The sequence below is a fragment of the Argiope bruennichi genome, chromosome 6 (assembly GCF_947563725.1).
Source record: "Argiope bruennichi chromosome 6, qqArgBrue1.1, whole genome shotgun sequence".
In the NCBI taxonomy this organism is placed as follows: Eukaryota; Metazoa; Arthropoda; class Arachnida; order Araneae; family Araneidae; genus Argiope; species Argiope bruennichi.
In genome coordinates this window covers 47,738,352-47,760,765 of record NC_079156.1, presented here as the reverse complement: position 1 = coordinate 47,760,765, position 22,414 = coordinate 47,738,352, and the positions used below count along the sequence as shown (strand labels likewise).

General features: G+C 25.9%; 1 protein-coding gene across 2 annotated transcripts; it reads right to left on the bottom strand.

Annotated features, from left to right (window-relative positions):
* Positions 1-2,167: 2,167 nt before the first annotated feature.
* LOC129972692 (polyglutamylase complex subunit TTLL1-like) lies at positions 2,168-21,312 on the bottom strand. 2 transcript variants are annotated; one of them, XM_056086915.1, is made up of 16 exons: positions 21,227-21,312; positions 19,787-19,932; positions 16,567-16,632; positions 15,571-15,713; positions 15,383-15,487; positions 15,125-15,194; positions 13,294-13,428; positions 12,344-12,452; positions 11,693-11,773; positions 10,507-10,569; positions 10,364-10,404; positions 9,535-9,690; positions 9,088-9,141; positions 7,225-7,341; positions 4,333-4,517; positions 2,168-3,384 (listed from the first exon to the last, which is right to left on the bottom strand). In XM_056086915.1, the coding sequence occupies exons 2-15, from the start codon at positions 19,900-19,902 to the stop codon at positions 4,499-4,501; spliced, it is 1,275 nt and encodes a 424-aa protein (XP_055942890.1). In that variant the 5' UTR covers positions 19,903-19,932; positions 21,227-21,312; the 3' UTR covers positions 2,168-3,384; positions 4,333-4,498. The 2 variants fall into 2 exon arrangements, with proteins under 2 accessions (XP_055942890.1, XP_055942889.1); XM_056086914.1 differs by having other exon boundaries at positions 20,948-21,306.
* Positions 21,313-22,414: the final 1,102 nt, after the last annotated feature.

Here is a 22,414-nt window from a genome sequence, read left to right as displayed (position 1 = left end):
TAAATACTAAAAACTCTTTATTTACTACTAAAAAATACATTTTGCATTGTATAGTAGTAAATGTTTTAGTTATGCGTGTAATTCAAATTAAAGTAGCATTAATGAATAGAGAAAGTACAGAAATCGTTAAAAAATTCGAACTCGAGCTTTTGACGAATCTTTACGTTTTAGAACTCCCTGAGTTTAAAAAATACATTTTTAGAAAATGTCCGTCTGTCTGAGACAAAGATAACTCAAAAACCCTTTGAGCTAGACGGTTGAAATTTGTTATATGGTCTTCACACCAAATTTGCACATTTCTATCAAATTTTGAACAAAATTCGTTCGGAGGAAGTCTGTATGTCCAGCTATCCGAATATATGTTAATACGATAGTTACAAAACGAAGAGAGCCAGATAGATAAGATTCGTTACATAGATTTAACATCTATAGTGTAGACCCCTGTCAAATTTTGTGCCAAATCCGACAACTGGTTGACTGTCTGTCGGTCTGTGCTTTCAAAAACTTGTAAATTCGGTAATTTAAAAACGCAATGACTTAAATATATGAAATTTGGTATGAGATCTTTTGACTACAAGAGCAGTGTAGTGTAAAATTTTTGTTTAATCGTTTGTGAAAATATAAATTCAGTTTTGGATATTCTCTACATATACCAAGAATTAATCGCCAAATAATTCGCCAAGAATGACATAACAGATGCAGTAAAAAGTTAATATTGCGCACCTATCGTACGCCACTGCTATGAAAGGCGTTCACTGGAATGACAAGTTTATTAAAGAGTATGCGAGAAAGTTTTTGGGAGACCACTTCCGCTCGTTAATCTTTGCTTTATAATTCGTTATTACACATATTAGGAAATCTTACAATGAAATATTCTCAAATTCACTAACATCTTGCATCACACATAGGGAAATAAATACCACCTGTGACACCAATTTCATTGGCGAAGAATTGTTTCCTCTAATTTTTATAAATTTTTCATCATTAATTCTAGACAATTTTATAAAAATAATTCTTTGCCGTAATTAAATTCAATCTTTCATGCTGTTTGCTAGTTTTAAAATTATAATTAAAAATTGCTCCTTGTGGACATCTGTATCAAAGAAAAATTGTCACTTTCGCTCATGATTGATAGTTTAACATGGTGATTTTCTTAGGTAGGTATTCTTTCAACAAATTGCATTATGTAAAATTGTTTCAACAGAATGCAACAGTTGATGAAGTCAAACCAGACTATGTCAAAACGCACGATTTAAAATGTATCATGCAATAATATATTGAACTTGAACAGGCATTCTTTCAATAAATTGCATTATGTAAAATTGTTTCAACAGAATGCAACAGTTGATGAAGTCAAACCAGACTATGCAAAAACGCACGATTTAAAATGTATCATGCAATAATATATTGAACTTGAACAGGCATTCTTTCAATAAATTGCATTATGTAAAATTGTTTCAACAGAATGCAAAAGTTGATGAAGTCAAACCAGACTATGCCAAAATGCACGATTTAAAATGTATCATGCAATAATATATTGAACTTGAGTTTGAATCTACTGAGTAAAATCAGGTACATTTTTGAGCTAAGTATAGCTACTGATATATTTAATCATTTTCCAGAAAAACTTATATGTCGTACTGAAACATATATATTGTATATAGAAATTTATTGCTTATGTCACTTTCATTATTCATTTATTAATCTCCCTTTAACTGTTTACTCAGAGTTAATATTTTCTCTTTTCCCCAAGCTTGATATCCCAATAGAAGAAAAAAAATTAATAAAATTAAGCCTGTGTCGTACAAAACATTTAAATATGAATTTTATACCCAGTCTGAGAGTAATGTTGAAATTTTAAATAAAATCAGAGCAAGACAATAGTATTTATTTAAAGCTTTATTGCCATATTTTGCACCAGAAATCTCTATTCAAATAAATATATATCACAGATATATTTTATAAATTTCACCAATATAAATAAATCTTCATCATATCAATAAACATATAAAAGCTTTCTATCTAAAAAATAAATAAAATATTGATATATATGAAAACTACATATTAAAAATAAATAAATCTTAGCATAAATTTTATGCAATAAATAAAATACTTTGCAATCAACATTTATAGAAATAAGTAAAATATATAAGATAATACTGCTAAATTCTTGTACACTTAATACCCAAATAGTAGATTAAGTACTAAACATGATAGTTGAATTTTAAACATTTCTAATAATAAGGCATGCAGATATTGACCTTAAAATAGACAGAAAATGTTAAATTTTCTTTAGGATTGTTGTTTCATTGCTTTATTATGAAACTTTACCACAGAATAGTAAGTTGTTAAACACTCGACTTGATGTAAAAACGTATATATTTATCTAGATTACTGGATCTCATAAGTTCTAAGAAAGATGTATACTGGAGTAATTGCGGTGTAGATAAAGACGGACTACACATTTTTTTCACACATTTCTGTACACATAATTAACTTAAATTATTTATGGCTTATTAACTTAAATTTTATTTTAGTACAAATATATCTTCGTGATATTATATAAATTTCAAATTTTCAAACTTCTCATTCAACTACAATTAAAATGAAAGATCAAACATTTTGTCTCAGTAAAAATACTAGCTTTTAGATATTTCATATAATAGAAATCTTATGAATGAATTAAAAACAAAAGCAATAAGTTAACTCATGCAATTTGTAGCTAAAATTAAGATATGAATGTAAGTATACTTCAGAAAGGCGATAAATCTTTCACTGATTTTCAAAACATCTTATTTTTGAAAATCTAGATTTTCAATCATACAATTCATTAAAAATAAATATAGGACACAGCTATAAGTTGAACCTGATTTATATTTGAAATTATTGAAGATAAAGTTATAAATATGTGTGTGTGTAATGATATTTTAAAATCTAATTTAAACTTAATTAATTTCCTACATTTTAGCTTACTTTAGCCCAGATTAACTTCATCCTAAAATGTTCTCTTATTTACTGATCCCATTCCACCTTTTTTATTTAATTAATTCAACACGAGTTCTAAAATAGTGGAAAACAACAAGTTCCCACACTCCAAGTGAAGGGATAAATAAAACTGTCCAGCCAAGCAAATTTCAAAGATATATGAATTTCCCTTGTCTAAATCGACACTTATAAAGAAATCCTTATCAGAATCTCACAATATATAAACATTGGAGAAAATATTTTCTCTCTCTTCGCTCTTTTTTACACTCTTCTGTTCTTGTATCGCTGGTGAACGGACGCTAGTCCGCCAGTGCTTCTTGTACATAAACTATGCCTCCCAGGATAGAAACAAAAAGAAGTTTAAAATTCAAAGTGTCTTCTCTGTCTTCGGCCACGATTCTGTTAAAAAAATTATGTTTACACACACACACACACACACATATACATGTACATGTAACTTTTATATCATAATAAAATATAAATATACACTATATTTATAGTTTATTATGATGTAAAAGCTTTATTTATAAATATAATTGAATAATATAAATATAACATGTTTTATCGTTATAAATACTTCATTTAGAAATTTAATTTTTGGAAATTTATGAAGGTGCATATATTTCTTATACTTATTTATGTGGTACAAAATTTAAAAAGGTGAGGAATATAAGCTTTACAGAAAGGTTTTAAGAATGCAGTTGGGTATCTTACCAATTTTTTTTTTTCATATAACTAGCCATTCTTTTTCTGTTAAATATCAATCATGCACAATAACTATTAATGTGTATGGTTCTGATAACAATCTAATGCTAGAAGAGCCAAGAAAAAAATTATTGAGTAAATCAAATGTCTGACCTATCACATCGACTTTATATTAGTTAGGAAAGAAAAAAATTATAAAATTCAGAAATTCTCAGAATTTACTAATTGCTACAATATGAAAAAAAATATCCAGCTAAGCACAGCAATTTCATTTTATTTTAATTTTCGGATATCATGAAGGTAAGTAATGTTGTGGAATGATATAATGAGATATTAGTTATTTTTCAATAATTTTAAAAAAATGTTGTTTTTTTTCTGCTTTATTGAAAATATGTACCCCTGGCTGTATCACATTATTATCTTAATTTATTTGAAATTATATTAGATTTTTATTCTTTAGTTGCTTAGATCTTTGAAATTGAACTGCAATTACTCTCATTTATATCTGAAAAAACTTTAGTAAAAAAAGGTTGATTTAAATGCCATTAAAAACAGATGAATATTTTCTTAAATATTTAACATAAATTTATAGTTCTCTAGGTATAATAATAAAGAAATATATATCCAGAAACTTTTACATACTTTTTAAATAAGTCATCCATTTACTATAGATATTTAAGTTTCATTATTTCAATCCAAACTTGTTCGTTTTTGTAGATAATTTTCTTCTACTAATTTGAATCAGATGTCTTTCAAACAACAGAAGAATACTGTTTATATTACAAGGCATAATTTCAAAACTTTTTCTTCATTCTCCAATGCTGTAACTACAAAATCAAAATTTCATTAATACATTAATCAGAATTCTGTTTGTCTTAATATCTGGTAAAGTTATGCCTGATCTTATTAGCTAAAGATTATTGTATGATATCTCCACGCTGTTTGATTTTAGGAATGTCGAACAATATCGTAAGAATATTGTAATAACAATTTTGCTGGATATGTTATGCTAATAGGGAATAGCCACTTCCTAAGTATTTAATTTGGACTTACCTTAAATCAACTAGTTGATTAAAATATATTTAAAATTATTCTAGAATATATTTTTTTCAGTATATATAATTTGAAATTTCAAATTATATACAAAAAATAATTGTTGACGCATCACAACCAGCTCATCAATTCAACAACAAACTTTGCTGGGAAAAAAATATTTAAATTCTTTTTTTTTTTCTCTCTCTCTCTCTCTCTTTTTCACAACATTGTTTTCTGATTTAACAGTTTTTCCCTTCTATGATATTAAATGAATGTTTTTTACATCAGTTTAATCTTTTCTACTTCCAATTAATGCAGATTAAAAATATACATTATACTTTTCTCTTTGGAGAACAACTGCTTTTATGTGAGCAACTAATTTATAATTAAATTCAGATTTAACATTTAATTTTAAAAAAAAATTTAGGAGAGGAAGAAAAAAAAAGATGTAAATAGAAGCTATCAATTTCTGAATTTGATTATGTTTAAGAAAAGGTTACATAGCTCTGTAACCCAATAATATAGTGTCGCTCTATTTAAAAATAATTTCGGTATGTGCATTAATCAATTTTTTGAGAAATTTTAAGCTTTAATGAGAAATAAGCCTAAGCACTTTTTCGATTTGTCTATCTAAAAATCTAGAAATTTCATAGAATAATGACACATGTTCACAACCAAACTGATATAATAAGATGTTTCTTGAAATATATATATATATCTTTAAGTACTCATGATTATCGAAATCTTTGTGTGAAAATGTAAACAAATTGTTATAAAAATAGAATAAAATCTAAAAAAAAAAAAAAAAAAAAAGCTGGAGGTATCACAGGTTACAACCATTTTTAACCAACCAATCAGGTATGCAATAATATTTCATTGAGTTGATACATTCAAAGAGCAGAATAAAAGATAATTTTTTTAGTTAATTAGAATATTCAAATCACAGAAAAATAACATGACGATGTATGCAATAAAAATAAAAATTATCTATCCATTCATTCAAGAAATGATTAATCACTGCACATCCTAAAATTTAATATAGATATATGATTTTTATTAAATAATAATAAGAAATTCATATATATATTAATAAATTAAATTCATATTGTGCAACTCTAAAAAAGCTACCTTTGTGTGTGTTTTTTAATATACATAAAATATTTTATAAATTCTTTTAATAAACTAAAAATAAAATTCTAACTTTTTTATAAATAAATATTACATACACCAAAAAGAATTATAATGTAATTAATAAATAATATAACACATAATTATAAAAAAATAACTATAAAAAATTTCTTCAGTCTTATCACTTTGATTTTAAGCACACCCAATAAATGTGCCTTTCTTCAACACATTGATGCCGGCAGAGATTACAAATAGATAGCACATAAATGCTCCATCTAACAATATACAGTTAGCTACAAATGGCTCGCAGTTTCATATCAATATAATTCTTAATCTAAAAATTAACAGTTTTGATATGATTATAATAAATAGTGATTCCAAATAATGATTATAGCTTTTATTAAAATTTTCATTAGAGAAGCACTAAGTTGTGAGTTCCTAAATTGATAAATTTGTAGAATTTTTTAAAAAGATATTTATAACTACTGCAATTTAATCAAAAAGGATTTAAAATTGGATATTGACCACAAAAGATTGCCTATTCAAATAGGACACTAAATAATAACAATATATGCATGTTTATGATGTGCATGGTAAACATTGCATATTTAAAGATAGCCTTTCCACTGTGTTATTCAAAAGTTAATATTCCAGCTATACTAATCATTAACATAGCAAAAAATTATCTTGAGTATTGATATCAAGGCATATCTTGACAAGCGAAATGCAAACAAGAAGAAAAATTTGACAATTCAATATCTAAGCTAAATTACTATTTAATTTGCTGGCTCAAATTATAATATATTACTAAAATATTTATAAATAGACCTGAGATGGAATATTTTTGTACTCATTGCTTATTTTAATAAAGAGCATTTTCCAAATCTTCATTTTAATCTCTGTTTAGCATTTTGACTTGTCTAAATTTAAATCAATAATGACATAATTCAAATTAGTAATTTGTAATATTATTTAATAAAAATGATATTGATACTAATACCACACATTAATTAATACCATAGATTTAGATTCTACTATGCCACGATTTTTAACATAATGGAATTAAGAATCGGACACTAAAATGCTACCCATATTCCCACAAATTAAAGAATGTCATTTTATACATTGATTGATATTGAAGCTTATCCATGCCATCCGGTATGGATAAGCTTCATAATGAAACTGTGAGATAAGAAAAATAACAAACTGCCGACATCAAAGTGTATATCATATTCAATAAATAAGTCTTTCTAGCTCTTGACTAGTAATGATAAGATGTGATTACGAAAATGATCTGAAAAAAATATAGCATAGGAACAAAAATGAACACAATGGACCAGCATTTGTTACATAAAATTCAACTAAGATCACCTCCATCGAGGAGTATGTCGTTCTTTAGCTCGAGCTCCAGTCTTGCTATAATCTCCCTTGGCTTTTACATTTTCTTTTTCTACAACGCTTTCAGGAGCAGTAGCTTCTTCATCCACTCTGAAAAATAAATTTAAGAGATATATCGCAAATTTTACCTAAACAAATTTTTAAATGTTTTTTTTTTTTTTTTCAGTTTGGTATGATGCACATCCAGTTCTGGAGCTAATGTAACAATTATTAGGCAATGAATCTGTCTTTCACAATTGCTTAATATGATCTATGAATAGTTGCAAAGTATGTTCAATGGAAAACCATATTATTTAAATCAATTTTAAATTAAGTTCAACAAACTAAAATTTGTTTTATACCATAAACCATTTTATGAGCATAGATAAATAAAAAAAGACTACAAACAGCATTATTTGAAAAGAAACCATTCTTGGTGGAGGGAAGTGTACTTGCCCTTTTAGGACTAATGCTAAAAACCCATTAATATTTCCAGGATCTAGGTGAATATACTGAGCGAACTTACTTCCGCTCAGAGAATCAGCAGATGAGGCTAGTTCTAGAATATCTTGTTGGAAAAGTTCATTCAATTTTGGATGAGTTGTTGAGTTGGAATGTCAACATTTTTTGCAAATGTTTTTTCATTGAAGTGAAAAGTTTTTTAATATCGGATTTAAACCCAAATCTTTGATGCTAATGGTGAATATGCAAAGAGTAAATAGCATGTTATGAAAATGTGTCGCTTTTTTGAGTCAGACGTAAGGAGATATTGTATATCAGATCTGAAACTGTTCACCAAATTCAAGATTCCAAATAAAAGCTTTTCTAGGAGGGGTAAGATCATTCCATTTTCCATATAGCTTTTTTTTTTTTTTTCGCTCCTAAGGATATCACCCTTTTGTTATGAAAAAATGCTTGTCAGAAAACAATTCTCGGCAATAACGATGTCAATATATTTCTAAGATTAAGCCAAATGAGCAGGGACATGAATGTATAAACAAGTCAATCATATGGTTTGCAAAATGCCTCGATCGATTTATAGATTACTTTAAAAAGTGAGTACTAACATCCTCTTATATTTATTTCATTTACATCTTATACATTATTATTTTTTTTTCTAATCAACTAGTGTATATTATATTCTGTCTTCTTTATTTAAGTACCAAAGAAAGATTTTTTTTTTCCTTTTTCACCAATCTGCTTATCTTCGTTAATTTTCATTCGGTTTTAAAGGCTCACTCATCTTCTGATAAAAACAAAAAATAGTGAAACCAAAACTATTAAATGGCAAACTTTTGTTTTAGTCTGAAAATATTATATATATATTTTATAGTAATTCTGAACTACGATGAGGATGACATAGTACAGACGACGCTGAGATTCGAATCAGAATTCCAGCCCCCAATCATTTACATCATATGATTTGGTGTTTATTTTTAGCAGATCATTAGATTTAATGTACAAAATATCAATATGCATAGTGGATCTTTCGTGAAATTGAGTTTCAAACTTATGGCCTTCCTGTTCCGAAGCTAAGATTCTACCAACAAGTGTTTATGATCTTAGGTATTTACTTAAAAGTAATTTCACTTATTTACTTATGAATAATTAATAATGAAATTACTTATGAACAATTTAATAATGAAATGCATTAAATATTGTAATTTCGAATTGAAAATTTTAAAAAACCATTTATCTTTATTTTTTATAAATTTATCTAATATATAAAATTAATAATTAAAATTATATTATTTTTTAAAAAAGGGATAGACTTAAAAGAAAACACTTAAAATAAACAAATTAAAAAAATCTGTAGCAATATATATAAAAAGAAAAAAAATGGGTGCTGAAACTTACAAAATATCGAAATTTCCAAGCAGTGATTTATCAGGAGTTTTGTTCCATTTCGCACTAAAAAGAAATTTCTTTGATTGAGATTTGTTAAAATATTTTTGAGAGAATTATATCAACAATCAAAGCATCAAAAATAATAAGTTACCAAATAATTTCTATTATTTAAAAAAAGCAACTTAAATTATTAAAAATTTTTATTGCAAGTTATTAAAACAATCGAACTAAGTATTTGAATTGAAATTAACTGACGAAATTAAGATGAATTAAGATAACTTAAGAAATTAAGTTAAAAGAAATAATGATTCATGAATATGGACTTAATATCATTTAATAAGAATCAAATTCTAAAATTATTAATTTTATTTTTAATTTAATATCATTAATTTAATATTTTAAATTAATTGCAATACATGAACTTTTATTTGTGAATTATGAGGTTCGTCATCTTACTTAGGGTATTCTCCATTTTCTAAGCAGATATTAAAAATATCATCAATAAGTTTCTGCTTCATAACCCTATCATTAGCAGTTGTTGCAGTTAGAGCAGGTGATGCATTGACCTCAATCAGCCAAGGTTTTAAATCATCTCCGATGATAATGTCATACCTAAAATAGATGCAATGAGTAATAATAAAATATATGAATAATTTTTTAAAATTCAAAATGCACTTATAATAATAATAATAATAAAGAATAGTGTGAAATGAAAAATACAGCTTCTTTTTCAGAGAATTTTTTTTAATCATTAATTTTTGTATAATTAAAATGAAAGATTTCAAAATAAGCAGAAGTAAAGCTCAGTGTTTTTTTTTTTTTTACTTTAAAATGTGTAGGTAATTACAAAAAACCATTTTGCAGAACTTTTCGAAATTTTTTTGTTACATAATGACAGATGAAGTTATCGATGAATTGTTGACACAAAACAGGAAGATAATTAGATGCATTGTAAAAATTAAGAAACGTGTTTTTTCCTGAAATTCTTAAGAAACAAAACATATATGTTAAGAAACTGACATCATCATATTAATTAATTTTTTTTGAATATATAGCAATTTTTGCCAGATTCATCTTTCATTTCACACATTTCAAAAGCATAATACTTGCTTATATTCATTTACAAAACTGTTTGTATTATAAAAACTTCTAGCACAGAAAACTTTAATAATATTGAATAATATTAGAAAAACATCTGAATAATCTAAATCATTTACAAAATGACTCGTAAAATACAATATCAAGAATTTGTAGAAAACAGAAATTTTATAAAATAATATCTTACCCATAACATTCAAAACAATGGCGATCACTAACCATCACAGACTGAAAAAGAAATTTTAATTAAAATAATATCAAATAGAAGAATAAAATTAATGATATTATATTTTTTAAATTTATATTTGCTCTGTTTATTATAAAACTTACTGCAACTGACTTCAAGGAATGTAATATCAACCATCTCATACTTTCAAATAGTTTATCAGTTACCTGAAAAGAATTAAAATTGAAGGGAAATGCACTGTTAAAGAACTATTTTAGAATACAATAGATACTGTGTAAGTGACAAATAAAAAATATACTTCCCAAGAATATTTTCATTGGCTATTACTCAATTCCAACAAACTCGCAACTTGCACTCTTAATTATTCGTGTTAGCAATCCTTTTCAATTATTTAATAAAATGATTCGCCACTAGTTATTCTGAGGTTGAGACTCTACAGTTTAGAGTATTGAACCTATATCTACTAAATTTGATACATATATATTTGAGAGAAAAATATGTCACATCAGAGCAATTTTTAAAAAAATTTTAATTAGGATTTTGAATTATTTAAAAATTAAGTAAAATCACATTTTCCCTTTATCACATAAGAAAATAACATTTGTGTAGCATAAAAGTAATATTTATACCATACGAATATTCAAGGGAAAAAATGTATCCAATGCTATCAGCTTAGTTGCCATTTAATTTTTTTTTAAATGTAATAATTTTTAGATAATATTTTCCTTATGACAATACTTTTCACCATATAAGGAAATTAAAATAATTTTCATTACACAAAATATTTTATCATTTTTACTCATTTCTGCAATAAAATTGAACCTATTAAACTATATTATCGCTCTTTAAATTTGAAATTTTGCTTTCTTATTGTAGTGCGCTAATTTAATTATTGGATGAGTAAAATCAAAATTGAATAATATTACAAAATTATGAAAAATATTTCTACTATAAAAAAAAACACCCTCAGAGTTTCATTAATTTCACATATTATTTTATCTACATATTTTGTTTTGGAAGCAAATTAATGGATTAGTTGAAGTTTAATATCAAGAAAAGAAATCTGCCAACAATTAAAGACAAATCATTAATAAAATGCTTAAATAACATTTAAAATTTAAGACAAATATCATTTAGGATATACATACAGATAAAGAATTGATCGTAATATAGACTATTATCTTTTTATAATATCAATAAATCACAAAGAAAAGCTATGGAAATTATTGTCCAAATAGTACCTTTAATAAAAGTGAAACTAGTGCAGCTTAATCATAAGAAATTATAATCAAAAATTAATAAATTTTAAATTATTGTACAATATGATACCTCTTTTCCCCTGGTTCCTTCAAGGTACAGTTGTAAATTTTGAACTGTCCATTTGCCACCATGAACACTATTATATTCGTCCTAAAATAAATACAGGACACTAACTATAAGAAATCCAAAACTAAAAACTTTTATCTCCAAGTAACCTTTTTTTTTTTTTTTTTTTAGAATTATGCTTCTTTTATATTATAAAGACAGTACACATATTTGATGAATTTGTGAGAAATTTTATAAAAAAAAATGCTTCTAAATACTTGTTAATATTATGTAAAAAACAGAAAGATGTTGTTCGAACTATTTATATTTATAAATAAATTATTAATAGAAAGTTAAAAAAACAAACAAACATGATTTAATATAGAAGTACTTAATTAATTTCTATTGTTAATTTTCCAAACAATCCAACCAGCTCTTCTTTTTCTGTGTTTCATGTCAAAAACAGTTAAGATAATTACTTATTCATATATATTCTTTAAAAAAAATCTTAATACAAAAAATTCTTCATATTCTAAAATTTTGATTAAGGTTTATATTAAGATTTATACATCTTAAAAAATCACTGTTTGGAGATTAAAGTTAAGAGATTAAAATAACTGGCTATTTACAAGATTTAACATAAATAATAATAATTATTAGTAGCATAATACTTACAGCTTGTTTTTGAATAGATACATTTGTCAAATGTACAAACATGTTATCAAGTTCCTTAATATTACCAGAATATTTTACATGGCAAAATCTACAGAATCCTAACCGATATCTATAAAAAAAAAAAAGGAAAATATTCAGAAAATAATTCTAGATTAATTTATTAAATATATATGCTAACCAAATAATAAAAAATAAAAATTAATATGTTTCTTGAAACAGATGTTTCTTAACAACAAATCACTGTTAATCTCTATATTAATTTTTAAACAGATAATCCAAAGTGATATATGTAAATCTGTACTCATATGTAAAATAAAAACAAAAATTATTCTAAGTCACTTTCTTACAGCCCTAAGAAACATAATCAAAAATGATATGGAACACATGGTATTCATAAAAAATGAATGTGGCATTCATTGTCTTTTATATACCATCAGCTTCATTTATAATTAATCTTAGTTTCAAGAATCAGCTAATCCAGAGAGCTTAAAAGAATCTTATCACCATATGAAATTAATTAATTATGTCTATTTTGATCTAAGTAAGGTGAACTAAGTTAGTTGCAACTTTGAATATAATGCCTCAGTATAAAAAAATATATTAAAAAATACTCCGATTATATAGTAGCAGTAGCTTCTAGCTTGAAATTTTTAAGTTAGAGTCTATATTTAGAAAATAACAGAAAATGCAATAAAAAAATCAAATTGCAGTGAATAATCGATTTAGTAAACCATCTTGTGCACATTAATAAGCCACAAAAATATTTGCTATCTACTTATAATTTCTAACTCTATTATATCATAGAACGTAATAGGAAGAAAATAATTACTTTTTCATATATGGTATACCTTAACTGTCTAAATGTAATTATAATATTAAATTCTTGTAATGTTATGAAAATATGTTTTAAATGTAATAAATATATTGGCAAAGTAGAAAAAAAAACATACATATATGCTTTCAAAGGCCTGAAAGAAGTCACTAATACATATATCCTTAGATCAAATTTCCGTCCTCCAATCAATAGAGGTTTGTCTATGTATCTTGATATGACATAATATTCTTTTACAACAGCTGGATTGAAACTGTAAAGAAAAAGTTTATATTCAGATTTTGCTTGCAAAAAAGAATAAAAGATACTGTTATAATCTATATCTATACTTATAATAAAGCTCAATGTGTGTGTTGGTGCTCTACAGGCCAGACCGTTTGACCTACATCTACCAAATTTGATACATGTATACCTTGAAGGTCGAGAATGTGCACCTGAGGTCTCTTTTTTTGAATTTCTAGTTAGAATTTTAATTATTAATTTAAAAAAATTTCCCCACCGCCAAAAGAGTTAGACTTCAGTTTCTTCCCACGCTAATGAGGTTAGGCTTAACATTTTTCGACCAATTATTTTAAACGATTCTGTTTATTTTCTTAGTGTTTGATGTATTTAAAATTAAAACATTGTTAATTAAGCGATCTGTTCGTAATGAATACGAGGAAATCTTGTTGACAAATTCTTGAGATATTACGTAAATTAAGGAAGATATTCTTTAGTGTCCCTAAGGTTTAAATGCTCAGTGACTCTGTTTTCAGTAATCATATAAAAAAAAATGCTTTGTTTCAGTAAAAAATATCCACTTTAATTTAAAGCAGTAATTCTACGGGTGCTAACAGAAAAGTAGAGAGATACATGTTACGTTATGACTGAAGGTCTTTATAATATTATGAATGAATTATATGACTGTCAAAATTTGAAGTTTTAAAATATTTTGATGAAGAAGCTATTAAAGAAGGAAATACATAAAATATTTAATTATTAAAATTTTAACGAGCATTAAGATTGGCGAACCGGCTGGTCGCCAAAGGCGGCTAGTCAGTTTATAAATTGAATAAATTTTGAATCAGACTGAGCATACTGAGACCATTTCAAAAATTAGAAAAGCCAAAATCTAATATACGATTTCAAGTAAACTGATTAGTGAAGTAAAATGAATATATTTTTTTTATTCTACTAGATGTTAATTTATATCTAACTACATGATAACTTCATGATTTTTCAATACTTTGTAAAACTAATAGATAAAGGTAACTGATATTTTGATGAAAATAAAGTTTTTTATATTGCTGTGCTTACACTTCACTTTGCTATAATAGTAAATTGAATGTGATCAATAAGACATTTTCATGTAGACAATAGCTTTTCACTCAATAATTTGAGAGATTAATTCTCGTTTGTCCTTTATATACTCTAAAGGTATTAAATATTTATAATATCTGAATGATACATTCATTTAAAAATAAATTTGAGAAAGATAATGAAATTGCATTTAAATTTTTTTAAAAAGATCAGTTTTGAGAAATTAAAAAGAAAAATGAAATTCTGGCAAGATTGTAATTTCTCCTGATAAACGTTTGTATAATTTTAGAATAGAAAAATATAAAGCATCCAGACACATCACATACAGGGCATTTTATTCAGTTAATACATAAAATATTCAATGTTTTTCATTTATTAGGTAACTAAATATTTGAAAAATAAATTTAAATCTTTTAAGTTAGAGGGTATAAAATTGTTCTAAAAAATATCAATTTTGAGAAAGTAAAAAATTTGAAATTGTAGCATAAAAGTGCTATTTATTTCAAAAATCTAAGCCGAATAAAAAAATAAAATTCACTTCTCTTATCAACTTAATGTGTATTTTTTACCATAGTAGGCTACTTAAACCAAAAGACATAGTTGATTCAAAAATACTATTAAATCAATAACTTGAATAATTTCATACTTACCTTGTACTATCTCGAGACCAACGTTTCAATTGAGAAAGTTTATTTATAAGAAAGATTCCAACACCTTGAGCTTTACAGAAAAAACAAACAAACAAACATTGAATATTTCATACATAAAAGGCAACATTTTAATAGAATGAGAAACCATCCTTTTAAAGTGAAATAACATTTCACAGAAAAACAAAAATATAAAATAATAGTAACATATAAATATAAAATATTAGCAGTACATAAATATAAAATATTCATAATACTTACATTTTCCACAGGGTTTCATAATCCATGTACTAGAAGGATTCTTACGGAATTCCTCCACAAACATATTGTAATCAGCAGGTAAAATAAATGTCACAGGAATAAAATCTACCAAAAACAAAGGAAAGCTATTATCAATCTAGTAATAATATACTTATTTCTTTTACAAGTAACAAAAGAAAATAACTTACCCAAGTGCACATATTTTCCATTCTCATCTTTCTCAGATAAAGGGCTGTTTTCTCTTTCTAGTTCACGTCGATAGCGTTTTATATTTCTTACCATTAAATCCTTTCTTGTTAACTCATAATGATTTGGAAAATGATTAATAATTCTGAAACAGGAATATACCAATAAAATATAATAACTTATTAGTATGAACAAATCAAATAAAATATATGATATTCATAGTTATCGTATTTTATACCTCCCCTCACCTTCAAATAAAAATTGAGACCATGAATGCCAAAAGCTCAGATTTTTATTTTCAGAGAGCATATAAGAGTTTTGTTCTATTTAGTATAAGGAAGAAAAACCGAGTATACATTTTGAAGATCTTTTTGTCAACAGTTTGATACCAAATTTCATTTATCTAAATAGTTGCATTTTTGATATATCAGGCTTATATACATGCAAATGTACAGAACAAAACACAGTTATCCTTACACAAATCTGGTCCAAAATTTGATACAAATATACACTTTAGATTTTAAAATTGTATACCAAATTTTATCTATCTTGTTCTTTCCATTTTGTAGTTACTGCGTTCATTTGTACATAGACAGGCAAATAAACTACATGTGAATAGGCAATCTACAAATTAATGTAAATACCACATACAAAATTTCATCAGTCTAGTTTAGCTTGTTTTTCAGTACTCATATTTACAGACAGATATAATTCTAAACTTTTTAGACTCATGCATGGATTCATGAAATTTCAAAATTTAAGCCAAAATATTATTTGTTTTCTGTTAACATAATTACTGAAAGAAAATTGAATATAAGCTGCAAAACTTTTAGCGAATGCATGGTTTAAGTAATCTTTCAAAATAGAGATTTACTTTTATTTCATTTTTTTTAATCTATTTTTATCAATATGCAAAGTATACATAAAACAATTTAATAGTTTTTCTTTTTTTAATAAAGAGTGTTCTAAAACTACTCTAGTATTAAAATATGACTTACTGATTATCTGAAAGTCTGTATCCAGTTTCTACACTGAAAATATTTCTCACAGTCAAAACTGAGGACCTAAGATAATAAATCATAAATAAGAGTGGTATCATAATATAATCTTACTAGGTAACCTAAACAGAAGTATAAAAGAAGAATTTTACTAAAAACACAGGTCTCGGAATAAAAATACCTTTTAAAAATCATTTTAATTTTAATGCCAAGCCATATATTTCACCTGGTAAAGAAAGCTTTCACTACCATCAAAATTGCTTTATAAAGCGATAGCATGGAGAAATGACACACTTTACCTTGGAGTCACTCTGGATAAGTATTTAAATTTTATAAAGCATGCCAACAGAATTAAAAACAACATTAATGGAGCTAAAGCCAAGCTTTATCCCATCCTAAATTATAAATCGAAACTTTCTCAGAAGAACAAACTTCTAATCCACAAAACCATGCTCTGGCCTTTAATCACATATGCATCACGCATTTGGGGAACTGCTGCAAAGATCCACATCTCAGTGCTAGAAAGATTACAAAATGTAATGGCTCAGCAAATTTGTAACATGCCTTAGTGGCTCAGAAATTCAGACAAAAAGCAGGAGGAGGGATCTATGTAATAGCTATACACTAAGGCCTGCTTTTCTCCACTGTCTCTTCGCTTTAGCAATACCCAACTGCCGACTCACTACTATACGAAAGGCTACTCCACACGCGACTCAATGCTTCTTCAATACTTGTCTCCAAAACTCCCTGCACGGCACAAATTCTCAATCCACTAATTGCTTGAACTTCACTGGAATGATCCAATTAATTCGTCACTGACTCACTCTACGACTGATTCCTGCTTCGATACCCGCCCTTTTATAGCTTCCGGAAGATAGCTTTTTATAGCTTCCAAAGAAGTTTCTTGAACAATCAAGCATTACTCGTCTCCTATCGCCAAAATCTCTAAACATTCTGGTTTCATCCATTTTGTCGCCAAATGGCTACCAAGTTTGTTGCTAAACCCGGGGGAATACATCCGGCATCCGATTATTATCCAACAGAGCTGACTGTAAAACTATCTTTCCTAAGATAGAACTAACTATGCTGGGAAGCAACATAACAGATTCGTAACCATTTTTTCAAACAAAAATATTTGATTTTGAATGTGTATTTGAATTTTCCAAATGAAAATAGTCGAATACATATAACCTTTTTAATATCGAATAAACGGTTGATGAGTTATAAAGAACAGAAAATGTGAATTCTTAATGTTGAATTAGAGCTCCCGTTTTTTTAATATATTTCAAAACTTAAAAAATTGTTTAAAATAATTCTTATTGCTCTTTAAAATACTAAATAAAAAAGAGAAAATGTTTTATTTTATTTATAAATATATTTAAAAAAATTATTAGTTTATATTTAAATGTATATTTAAAAATATGAAAGCACATTTTAAATTTTTAATTAACTTTTGAGTTAAAAATTTTAATATTTGAAAGTAATGAAAAAATTTGATGCTAATCGAAAAAAAAAATTATCTAAAAAACGTAATTTCGCCAAGTTTTATCCATTTCCGTCAAATAATTTTTAAAATATGCAGCAATAAGCAAAATTTTTCAGAACCACAAAATTTTTAATTTTTGTGGTGGTGGGGGGAGGGGCATCATAGTTTTACTAATGGGTTCTCTGGCAAGAATAAGAAAATCGTTGAAACAAAAGATGGAAAATAAAGCATGTCTTTCAACATTGTTTTAAGTTAAGATTTTTTTCTTTTTCTTCTTAAAATAAATTCCATGGTAAGAGGAAGAAAAATCGATGTACATAACAAATTCTATTCAAATGACATTTTAAGAGAAAGTTTCATTTGGAACAAGAGTAGAGACGATTACAGTTCTAGGAATTGTTTGTGAGATCTTTAATTAATGAAAAAACAAACAAACAAAAAACAGAGAGAAAAATTCTGTAAAAAGTGCAAATTTTAAAGAGAGCGATATATGAATAAATAAAACATTATTTTATTAAAATACAAAAACGTCTCCTTTAAGTGGACAATGCACTGTCATTAGACTTTCACAAAATAATTTTTTAAAAAAGTTTATAAACATTTCAATAATTTTTTTGTTTATTTTCTTTTAACATGCTTCTTTGATAAAAATGAGATTAAATGTCAGAAAAAGTTCTAAAAAGTCATTTAAAATATCGTTTGGTGGAAACTTGAAAATGCAGATCAACAACATAATGTTATTTATGTTGCATTTGTAAAGGAACGCTTCCAAAAAATAAGCATAAGACTTATTTTTCAACTGTTTCAAAAACTTAAAAAAAATTTAAATTTTAATAAACTTATTTTTATAAATTCATGTTATGCTCATAACTTTTTTTTATTTTAAACAATATGGGTCGAAAATAATATTTTTCTGTTATTTAATTAGAATTAAATACAGAAATAAAAGTAGGGAATTTAGAATTTTATTTAATCTTGTTTCACTGGTACTAACGGTATTTATACCCCCCCCTCAAAAGTCAAGAGTCGTTAACGCATTAACGACTGAAATAGAAACTTAGAGAAAGGAAGTATTAATTAAAAGACCTATTTGCTCCATTTGTATACAATGAAACAATTCTAAAACTTTTTCTTGTATACCTCCTGCAATTTTGAATTTATTTGCCTAAAATTGATAGCTCAGGATTCCACATTATGCATAATTAGTTAACAGACGAAAAATTAAGGGTTGCAATCGGAAAATTTCAAAATTATAAAAATATAAATATATAGTATATGTGAATGCAATTTACATATTTTTAAAGAGAGCATTCTTCCAAATCAGACGACTTTTTTTTTATCTTGATTTTAACTTTTATAAATTGAGTAATAATAAGTTTTTTGGTGGATTGTACTAGCGTTTTTTGCACGAAAATCCCAAAAAATTCTCTGTTTAGAAATATATGTTGTTGTTTTTTTTCCCTAATAAATAATAGACTGAATTTACATAATGTAAAAACTATTAAAATCTAAATTTTTTCATAAATTTAAACAAATAATATTACATTATTATTAAATATAAAATATTTGTACACGTTAGACTTGTGATAAAACTGTACATAATAGAATTTTTTTAAATGATTTTTTCAAAAATCAGTAAGTAAAAAACTATGAAAAACACAATTTTAAGGAAAAATTTTCATTGCAGATCTGTGAAACTACAATTCATGGAAAAAAATGAAAAATGTATATTACCAGTATACATTCCAATCGTCATCTGGACCAACAGGAATCCATCCTCGCTTCTCGAAATTTGAGATCAAAACTGACTTATCCATATCACAGCAATATGTCACTTGTGGACCGGTCATGATGACTTTTTAAATTTGTATTCTTTTTGGCTGAAATTCATTTTAAACAATTAAAATTCTGACTTCAAATTAAATGTAAATGTCCAATTTCATATATAAAAATTATATACTGTTCAATAAAATTACTCAGGGATATGAGAAGGGTCAGATTAACTGCTAGGTAATATAAATTTAGTTTAATAAAAAAAAATTGCAAGAGTTATTGAGTTGTGAACCACCTATAAATAAATTGTACCTCACAAACTGAAAAGTGAATTTGCAACCACACACACATACAAAATGAAAATAATAATAATAGGTGATGCTTTCTATTGATCTGAAGAAGTTCAAGAAAACAACTCTTTCAAACCAAACAAATGGAAGAATAAAATTAAATTACCTAGAAAAAAATGATAAAAAAAATTTTAATCCTTAAGGCACTCAAAAGTAGTAGGGCCCCCAGGATATTGCCTGCACAATAATCAGGCCCTAGAACTAAGAATTCAAATGAAGGATCAAATGGACAAATTAAACTGTCATTTAAAAAAGACATAATTAATTCATATAGCCTTTTCAAGTTTAAAAGCTTTATCTAAAAAAGCTAAAGCTTTGCTTTTTTAGGTATTCACAATATTAATACTGGATAAGCTCAGAAATTTTAATATAACTTCATCTTTAGTTTTTATATAAGTTTCCTAATCATTAAACTGGACTAAATCATTACATTATTCATAATAACTTCAGAAAGTAACAACAACAACAACAACAACAAAAAAAAAATGCATTTATATCCTACACAAAATCTTTAAACATTAAAAATGTCATATACACATAGAACGACTTTGTAATTAACAATGAAATTCATTTTCACTTATATATAAATTTAAATCTACAGCAGATAGAATAAATCATTTAAAGAAAAAAAAATTAATAAAATATTTTTTAAAAATCAGTCACTGAAGAAATATACATAATATAAAATTATAACAGAAAAAGATTATGCATATTTTTAGGACGCCATACAAACATAAGCTAATAAATTAATAATCGTGAATTAAAAACTTACAACAGTTTCAAGAGCTAGAGAAATAATAAATTTTGTTCTCCCAATATGCTGAAGTATCACAATATTTTCTTCATGAAATATTGTTGTTAAACTTATAAAGACAACAAAACAACAATCCTGATATAGGAATATATATAAAGATGAGGAACAGACAGAATATCTTAAATTTTCAAGTAAAAATTTTTAAAAAATGCATAACAGGAAATTATGTTCGAATGGTAATATTTTTTAAATATACCAAAATCTAATAAAAGTACAGATGATGAATCAATCAGAGACCTCTTTAAATACAAGTTCGAGTTTAATTTGAATCTACATTCGATTCAAATTTAGGACGTGTGAAGTCCACAGCTGACCGATTTGTTTACATCCTATAGTTTCGAATTCTATCGTTACAGATCCAGTTAAATATAATTTACACTGATCTTGTAACTGGACCATCGACATTAGAAAAAAACGAATAAGAAAATTGGATAAAATTCTCAGACAACGACCGTTTAAAGTTATTGAATAATATAAAGATAAAATTGTATCTTTGAATTTGTTTGAAAATATTTATTGTTACTTAGATTTTTAATTCATCCAAGTAAAGATTCGCAACCTAACAGCATTAGAAAGCATTCACCTTTGATTCGCCGTGTATGGCATCAACTCACATTTCAACAATTTCGAAAACAAAACTTCACTTACTGTGTATATTTTTAGGAAGTTTCTATTGTTTTCAAAGAATCTATAATCATATTATATTATTTTAATCAATTTTTGCATCTTTGTAATTTTTTACAGTTTGAAGTATTCCTAGAAGCTATTTTACTTCCTCTGTTTTGACTTTGTCTGCTTTGTAAGAATTATTGAGGCTTCCAATGGATTATTAACATTACTGCTGTCATGTATTAAAATTCCTTTTATTTCCATTGAAACCATATATATTTACGCCACTTAAGTTTAAGTTAAGGCGCAGTTATTGTTGAAGAAGAATATTGCTGCTTTTCAAACCTCGTAAAATATTACAAAATGCACGACAGAATACGAAAATTGATTTGTTTTACATTTCTTCTGAGTACGTAAAATTTTACGTAATTTTTATCTGACAGTTTTTTTTGTGAATAAATAGACTTTTTATTGTATGTAAATTCTGTCATTTTTCAGTATTAAAGGTATTAGTAGTAAAGTTCAAAATTTGAAATGAGAAATTTATATTTTACTTGGAATTTTGAATTTATAGCTTTTAATATATTTCTATACATGGGATATAAAAGTTCTAAATTTTGCTCTCTGTCTATCGGAATAAAATTTTGTTTTTCTATCTGTTTATATGTATTCACAACGATGATGTCTTTTTACTATTTAGTGCAAGAGATGATTTTCTACTTTCTTCCTTTTGCATCACACTGCATCAGTCATTGAATTAAATCAAAACTTTAAAAAAAAAATTAAAGTCAATATGCATAAAATCGGAAAAATATT

Bases quoted from the DNA above. Each gene is read 5' to 3' on its own strand.
- LOC129972692 (XM_056086915.1), bottom strand. From the start codon at position 19,902: ATGACCGGTCCACAAGTGACATATTGCTGTGATATGGATAAGTCAGTT. The intron at 11,774-12,343 runs GTAAGTATTATG...TATTTATTTTAG, and splicing joins TATCTATTCAAAAACAAGCT to GACGAATATAATAGTGTTCA. The intron at 9,142-9,534 runs GTAAGATGACGA...ATTTCTTTTTAG, and splicing joins GAAAATGGAGAATACCCTAA to TGCGAAATGGAACAAAACTC.